Here is an 8,872-nt window from a genome sequence, read left to right as displayed (position 1 = left end):
CTGATTCTGATTTTAAAAACTCTGTGCAAGACCTCAGTCACCATGTTGTAGAACATGGGAACAGGGCCTTAGGCTCATTGAGTCTGCAGCCAAGTATCATCCACCTATCCACACTAACGTCAAATTAATCCCATTTCTTATTCTGTCCGCAACCTCACCGGCAACACCCCCCCCCCCCCACTAGATCCTGTCACTCACCTACACTCTGGGGAGGGGCGATTAATAAGTGTTAATTACAACCCGCCAAGTCTTTGTGGAAGGGGGTGGTGTCGGAGTAAATGGAGCCTCATGGGAAAAGTGTGAGCATAGGTGGAAGGAGGAATGTGAAAACTCCACGCAGATCAGGTCAGGACTCTCAGGAGGCTCTGCTGCTGCTCAAGGCTGGTAGATCGGGGAGTTAAGTGGCAGACTATATCATTGTTATAAAATAATCGCAAAAAAAAACACTTGGATAGGATGAGATAAGTGGGGAAATGGTTCATCTGCAGTTTAAAACCTAGCAGAGGCTACACTGACCATCTCTTGTGTCCACATGGTTACTTGTCTTTTCTAGCAGTTACAGTGGATTGTCACTAATCTGCAGAAGTCTCCAGACTGACTGTCTTCCCCGTTCGCCTCCTCCATCCCTTTCATTCACGCCGGTGCATTTTACTCGTGCGTCCTCTTAAGGGCATGGATACCTCTCGCCTCAACTGCCTCAAATTCGCCTTGTTCTATTATTTCAGTGCTGAATTGAAAATCTGGGGGAATACCTGTTTATAAATCAGACATCTGCCCATCCGTATCACAACGCGAGGACAGCAGTTAGCAGAATTTTTTGCTGGAGGGCTTGAGAGAGGACAATAACACGGCGCTAGGCAACTGACGCTGTGTGCAGTTACTGGTTACCTACATGATCAGGTTAACCTGTTGCACAAAGCGGCACCTCTCACTTATTGGCTGATGTGGCCGATCATTCCCGAGTGACGGATCTGGCGGATTAAAACGATGCGGAGAGGGAGAGGCGAGTCGGGGCCATAGCTGTTCAGATTTTGGGAGCGAAGTCAACAGCGCTGGAGCAGAGCGACCTCAAGAACAGCAAAACACACAAAATGTAAGTGATGCTTTTCTGTCTTAAAACAAAACCTGCTTTTCTATTTTCTAAACCTTTCACTAGAGCATCGTTAACACGATAGAAGATTTACCAATTGTTTTCAAAAGTTGTTCTACTAGTTGACCGAGTAGGTGGAGAGGGGAGGAATGTTCAGAAACTATACGAAGCAAACGTTGGAAGTGCAGTGGGGGGAATCTTTTCCCGTCTGCTTATGAAGCGAAGAGTTCACTCTCGGCAGATTTTGCCCAGAACGCCGCTGGTAGGAGGTTATTTACACGTGGGACTGTGAACTTTGTCGCGTTGTTTATGTTACGTGCTGTCTTTAAAAGTTAATTTGGATTCGAGACGGCGAACAGATAGAAGAACTGGCTGCTTTTTTTCTTGAAATGAAATCACGAGCTGAAACGAAACAATTAACAATTTAGATTAAAGTAACATCGGGTCGACATGTTGGCAAAATCGGATTGCGTTAATTTTCTCGTGACTGTAATTTGACAGGCTTTCACCATCTCTCTGCTTCCCTCCTTAGATCGCTGGTCCGGTGTGCTGCAGAAGGACAGAATGTGGCTCTTCGAAAAAATTAGAGGCTCTGTGGAGAACAATTTGAATCGCGCCGGAGACGCCGGCGGCAGGGACAAGCAGCCTAAGGCTCCCATGTTCAGCAATGTGTTGACCCCGGATAAAATCCCTGATTTCTTTATCCCTCCCAAATTTCCGAACAGCTCGTCCGAGGGAGCGTCCGCCGAGAACGCCGAAAACCGGCAGAAGTCGTCAAACTTGAGAGCTTCCACCTCCGAGCAGATCTTCGTCACTAGAAGACCCCAAGGCAGCCCCAGGGTGAAGAGTAAGACCTCTTCGGAGGCCGGCAGCAACCTATTGAAGGTGGCCAACCGGCACATCATTCAGATCGAGAGTGCGGATGAAGCCAATTCTGATGACTTGGCAGAGCTGGGCTGCAACACCAATTATGACCCTCAATCGCAGAGTGCCATGTCTCTCCCTTACATCCCGATGACACAGACTTCCTATGGCTTTTCTACTTTGGTGGAGAGTCCTCACACCAGGAGGAAGGAATCATTGTTCCATTCTGATCACGGGAGCCCCGTGACCTCGCCCAGTTCCCCAAGAAAGCGCCCGTCTGGTCACAGAGGCAATGGGGACAGCCAGCATCTCAACCCACCCGAGTTTAGCCTGTCCCTGGCGAGCACCTACAGATACTTCAGTGGCGGAGAGAGCGACACTGCCTCTTCTGCGGAGTCCTCCCCCTTTAACTCGCCCCTTCTCTCCCGTTCGGTCTCAGGGGCGTCGCTGCTCAAGATGTTCAGCCACGAGAACCTGGCCAAGCACTGCAAGCCCCTTCAGTCGTTCACCCGCAACAGTTCCTTGTCCACGGACGAGTGCAGCTCCACCGACGCCAGCCCAAATATCTCCAAAAGGCTCAGGTGCCCCACGCCTCCAGCTGGTGGTCCTCCAGCCGTACAGGGGGTTCTCCCGCTCAGCTTGCTCCAATATCAAGACCGAGTCCATAAAGAGCACACCATCCGCCTCAACAGGGGGGGTGCCATCAGGCTGGCTGCGGAGTATGACTGCACGAACGCCCGCCTTCGCATCCGGATAATCACTGCGGAGGACCTCTACGACAAGACTTTGGACAACAAGAGCATCAACTGTTGCGTCATTTTGTACCTGACTCCCGGAAAGGTCCAGAAGCAGCGGAGCACCATCATCAAGAATAGCAGAAACCCGATTTTCAATGAAGACTTCTTTTTCGACGGACTCCCGCTTGATGAGTTTAAGAGGGCGGCTTTGAAGCTGAAAGTCGTCAACAAAGCCTCCAGCCTCAAACGCGATGCGGTCCTGGGTGAGAAAGAACTGAAATTGTCCTTGTTGCTTCCTTTCTTCTGATGCGGGCTAGTTTTCTGCCTGGGGGTATGCGGTGACACATCCCTAACTGGTCAATAAATGGCCGAGCTCCTGTCTTTAGCTCGAATTTGATGAACTTTTAAGAAATTTGAAAAATCTTGAACACTCACAGGGCTAAAGGGATGAGTTGTCAAACTCGAGTGATGGAAATCGTTTACATGAGTTAGGCCCCTCGAAGAAGACCATATGTTTGTTAACATTATTTTGACCATTAATACCACCATTGAAGGAGAGGGTACAACACGGAAAAGACGGACATTGCATTGAGAAGAGGCTGTTCAAGGACAGCATTGAGTTGCATTGCTAGGAGCCCAGTGCGATTCTCTCCACTGGCATTGATCCACACTCCACCCAGCACACTGCTAACAACCTCAACAGTTCTGCAACAACTTTACGAAGAGTCCCACATTCTATTCGTAAAAAATACAGTAAAGACTTTACAGGACTTACTGTGCATCTTGTGAATCATGGAGTACTTTGTGATGTTAGAACTGGCTGATCTGAGGGCTGTGAAAAGTTTCATTTAGAGAGTTGTACTGTAAGTGCTCCGTGTGTGTGTGTGTGTGTGTGTGTGTGTGTGTGTGTGTGTGTGTGTGTGTGTGTGATGATGGTGGTGAGGGAGTGGTGGGTTAATCAGCTCTGGAGAATGGATCTGGGACTCTCATTCCTTCCCGGGAATAAAAAAAAAGACAGTCATAACTGTGAAAGGGAGGTAGGGGTCGTGGAAAACTAAGTTGTTATTAACTTTTGTTGAAGTTTCAAGACTAAATTGTACATATTGTGAGAGATAGAAGTAAATTGTTGTTCACCAACCATTTGTGAGGTATGTATCATTCTGACTTGAGTATAAAATATATGAATATTTTGACTATATAACTTGTTTCTGTGTACATATTGCTTATGGGGGAAATGTGCCAACAGATCTTTTACTTAATAATTTGCTAAGGCATCCACCACCACAGAAAACTGTAGGTAGCAACATTTTAGACTAATATTCTCACTGAAGGAAAAACTATTATGCTCTCTAGTGGATTGTTTTTTCTCTCTCTGCAAGTGGATGTATGGTGTTATCTATATAATATTGCCTGATTTATATTATATTTATGCTTGAGAATGACTTAATAAAGGTAAGTTTCTAAATAGTGTTTGATAGGTTGGTGTTGGTGCACAGTAATACCATTGTGTGCATGCTTGTTGAAAAGCAAAGCATAATGCTGAGCACTGTCATTGACCAAGTAAGTTATGTGAAACTGCGACCATATATGGATTCTTGTGACAACACCAAGAAGCCCATACATCTGACTTAGTGTTGTGAAATCACATTTATTTATTGATTTATTTTTATTAATGGTAGGGATATAGACTTAGCATTGCACTAATAAATGGTTTGAAATAGTTTTGGAAAGTACATTCTGTGGGTGAAAGAAACAAGATATTGTATCTTTATTCATCAGTATCTATTTCTAACTAAATTAACAAAAGAGGGCTGGAACTAAATTAGCTTACCAAAATCATCTGGGACCCAGTGTCAATGCTGAAATGATAGCTTTGGCATTTGAAAATCTTGTTTAAATATTACAGTTCTGCAAAACCCAGGAATAAAATTTAAAAACACAAATGCAAACAACATCTCCATTTTATGTGCAGAGCATAAAATTGATTGAATAAAAAATCCTCCTCTAAATTCATGACAATCAATTCGTAGTATGTTGTCTTTCAGGATTATTAAAAAGGCATTTCACACTAGCTGCAATTCTAATGAGCCTCATGTTGTTTGGTTAAATTGGGCAATGAATAATCCATTTCCCATTTCCTAGAAGACTGCAAAAATATGGTCAGTTGTGACCAGTGTAGGCACATCACTTTTCAACTCTGATCTCAGGATCATAGAATATTTATGGCACAGGAAGAGTCATTTTAATTAAAACAGATTTTACAAAGAGCAAAAGCTGTATTATTGAGCTGCTGTCATGGAAATAAATCTTTTATAAGTAATTTGTATGAAATCCCTCATAAATCATACATATTCTGAAGAATTTAGATAAACTTAAATTATTATTTGATTCTTTATTAAGTAAATGAGAATGACTGTTTACATTTTGTGCAGAGTGTTGTACAGAATCTTCTAGTTGTTGTAATTTGCCTCTTTTTTTTGCTACTTAATTTATTATGCCGGAGATAGTGTTATTGACAATCAGGGTCCATGAAGCTGATCTTCAGAGTTTTGCACTGTTCAGTCTGTCCCGCTTGTAATTGTAAGTTAAATATAGACATCTGGTGGATAAATGAAGTCTGCACTATGTATTGAATCAATAAAGAAAAAAGCCATGGCGCTACTGCTTTGCTTATTTCTTGGAATACTTAAGATGGGAAACATATTAAGATAATGATTTGCAGTTGGGGGGGGGGGGCGCACCATTTTTCTCCTCGGGATAAAATATAGATTGATGCATTTGTAATCCAGATTTCATCACACTAATGCTGTAAGTTGTAATCACTTAAGGCTTTAACAAACAGCTAATTGAAGGACATCTTTAATCTGAATCTAGCCTTGTTGTAAGTTGTCTGGAAGGCAGTAACCATCAGTGTTGTCTGCAGATCTAACATACCTGTAGCTTTACTTATTCTCAGGTCAACTCCAGATTCACATTTCATTTAAATAAATGTTATTAACTTTTAAAACAAATATCAACCATATCTGTGACTGTTTATTAAAACACTAAAGAAAGAATATACAGGGATCCATATTCTAGAGTTTATAAACAAATTCGGTCATGTCTTTATTTTTTAAAAGATCTTCTCACACAGCTGAAATATTTCAGTTCCTTCTTCAGATATTCTGTCCTCCCAGCTCCCACCCCTGGAATGCTACTTCTACTCAGAAGAGAATCAGAATTAGCCTGATCTGCAGAGAATTACCACCATTATTTGCAGCTATCACACTATAATCATCATGATGTGCCATGTCATATGAGGTGGGCAATCGTGGGTTTTTTTTTGCCCATGATTGTTCTTGGCAGATTTTTTTCTACAGAAGTGATTTGCCATTGCCTTCTTCTGGCCAGTGTATTTACAAGACGGATGACCCCAGCCATTATCAATACTCTCTGGAGATTGTCTGCCTGGCGTCAGTTGTCTATCACAACTAAGACTTGTGATATGCAGCAGCAGCAGCTAATACAACCATTCACCATCTACTCCCATGGCTTCATATGACCCTGACTGGGGGCTAAGCAGATGCTACACCTTGCCCAAAGATGACTGGCAGGCTAGCGGGTGGAAGGAGCATTTTACGCCTCCTTTGGTAGAAATGTATCTCCACCTTGCCTTCCAAGGGGAGTTAGGGGGACACTAGGAACTTAACTCAATAGAAAGTTGAATTCCCTAGGCAAAACATGCCATGTTAATTGGAAGAAAGCGATGATCAAAATACCATTCTACTGCAAGTACCAATGATCACTGATTTTCTCTGAAGATACTTAAGGAGGCTGCTCAAGGAAAAACAGCAGGCTTGATTCTTAGATATAGATGCATGCATCATAAAGAAAGTTTAGAGAGATCTGGGACTAGAAATTAAACACAGGAATTAAGTATATGGGACTTATGGCAATGGGAGTGAAGAAAATGCACTGCAGCTTGATAGGGTGGTTAGAAAGGCATATGGTATGCCGCAGAAATGACTAATAAAGGACATAACTTCATGGAAATTATGAAGAGCAAGTCAGAGGTAGACTTTATAGACGGAGAGCAGTAGGTCCATGGAACACACTGCTAGTGGTGGAGAGAGGCAGATACACTAGGGACATTTAAGAGACTTAGGCAAATAGATGAACGAAAAATGGAGGGTTATGTGGGAGAGAAGGGTTAGATTGATCTCGGAGTTGGTTAAAAGGTCGGCACAACATCGTGGGCCGAAGAGTCTGTAAGTGTTCTATGGGAGAGAGACCCAAGAATTAGAGGGAGGGTAGTGCATCAGTCCAGGAAGGGGAATGGGATCGATTGATTGGAGCATCAGATAGGATTTGCCTGATCGATTGCTAAGATGGCGCTGGGGAATTGCACCAGGCAGCCTAGGGAAAAGCTGTCAGATGGGTGAAAAGTATTTAACTTAAAAGTGGAAAAGTCCCAGTACCAAATCCAATGAATGTGATGTGCATTTTGTGGGCCACCATGCCCATCCAAGAACTTCCCTGTGTTTGCATATTAGATGTACAGAGGAGCTGGAAAGAGAAACCTGGGCTTTGGTGAATACAGAGCCAAATAAATTTTTCTGAAAGACTATGCCTGGATTGCATTTTGGGAGATCTGTATACAAGCAGAGGCTAAAGAGCAAAGCTCCAGAGATTAGTACAACAAAGAGGTGGTCATGGGAGGCAGAGGAGGGGCTACGGGATTGCTTCGAGTTAGTGGACCGGGCCGTGTTCAAGCACTCATCTAGGGATCTGATTGAAGAGACCATGGTTGTAATGAACTTTATTAAAATAGCTGTAGATGAGTGTGAACCCATTAAATCAATCCACGTCTTCCCCAATCAGAAGCCCTGAATGAACTATGAGATCTGAGAGCCAGATTAGAGGTATTCATGTCTGGTGAGCAAGAAAGTTACAAGAGGTCCAGGCACGATCTCCAGAATGCCAACTCATGGACGAAGAGGAAATTCTGGACCAAACTTGAATCAACAAAGGATGCTCAACTGTTGTGACAGGGCTTGAATACTCTCACCTCTCATAAAGTTAAATCAAGTGACATGGAAGACAGCAGGGCTTCCTTCCAGATGAACTCAATGCCTTTTATGCTCACTTTGACCATCAAAACATGGAGGAACCATCACAAGCTCTCACACCATATGATCCTATGATTTTAGTCAATGTGCAAACTGCCTTCAAGAGGGTGAACCCACGTAAAGCATCGGGCTCAAATGCTATACCTGGCCCCGTAATAAAGACCTGTGCTGATCAACTGGTTGGTATGTTCGCGGACATCTTTAACCTATCACTTCAGCAGTGTGTGGTACCCACCTGCTCAAGCAGACTTCAATTATACTGGTGCCCAAGAAGAGTGTGGTATCCTGCCTCAATGACTATCGTCCTGTAGCACTGACATCCACAGTGATGGAATGCTTTGAGAGGTTGATGATGAAACATATCAAACCCTGCCTGAGATAGTGACTTAGATCCTATCCAGTTTGCCTTCTCATTGGCTCTTCACTCAACCCTGGAATGTCTGGATAGCTGTGGTGCGTTCATCAGGATGCTCCTTATTGACGACACCTGAGCATTCAATGCCATCGTCTCCTCAAAACTAATCAATAAACTCCAAGACCTTGGTCTCAACACCGCCTTGTGCAATTGAATCCTGGATTTCCTTACTTGCAGATCCCAGTCAGTTCAGATAGGCAACGACGTCTCCTCCACGATTTCCAAGACAACAAATGAACCACAAGGCTGTGTGCATAGTCCCCTGCCCTACTCACTTTACACTTATGCCTATATGGCTTAGCACAGCTCCAATGCTATATTCAAGTTTGCTGCTGACACCACTGCCGAGGCCAAATCAAAGATGGCGATGGATCAACATATAAGAAGGAGATTGAAAATCTGGCTGAATGGTGTCATCAAAACAACCTCTTACTCAATGTCAGCAAGACCAAGGAACTGATTATGGACTTCAGGAGAAGGAAACCTGAGATCCAAGGGGCAGTCCTCATTGAAGGATCAGAGGTGGAGAGGGTCAGCAACCTTAAATTCCTAGGTGTTATTATTTTAGAGGATCTGCCCTGGGCCCAGTACATAAGGGCAATTACAAAGAAAGCACTGCAGTGCCTCAACTTCCTTAGAAGTTTACAGAGATTTGGCA

The 8,872-nt window shown here is 43.6% G+C and overlaps 1 protein-coding gene across 2 annotated transcripts; it reads left to right on the top strand.

Moving 5' to 3' along the window:
* The first annotated feature begins 400 nt into the window (after positions 1-400).
* LOC140739791 (C2 calcium-dependent domain-containing protein 4C-like) lies at positions 401-5,347 on the top strand. Of its 2 annotated transcripts, none has more exons than XM_073068315.1 (2): positions 401-1,093; positions 1,623-5,347. In XM_073068315.1, the coding sequence occupies exon 2, from the start codon at positions 1,655-1,657 to the stop codon at positions 2,996-2,998; it is 1,344 nt and encodes a 447-aa protein (XP_072924416.1). In that variant the 5' UTR covers positions 401-1,093; positions 1,623-1,654; the 3' UTR covers positions 2,999-5,347. The 2 variants fall into 2 exon arrangements, with proteins under 2 accessions (XP_072924416.1, XP_072924417.1); XM_073068316.1 differs by lacking the exon at positions 401-1,093 and adding an exon at positions 1,212-1,352.
* Positions 5,348-8,872: the final 3,525 nt, after the last annotated feature.

The sequence above is a fragment of the Hemitrygon akajei genome, chromosome 16 (genome assembly GCF_048418815.1).
Source record: "Hemitrygon akajei chromosome 16, sHemAka1.3, whole genome shotgun sequence".
Taxonomy (NCBI): Eukaryota; Metazoa; Chordata; class Chondrichthyes; order Myliobatiformes; family Dasyatidae; genus Hemitrygon; species Hemitrygon akajei.
This window is presented reverse-complemented; position numbering and strand designations above follow the sequence as displayed.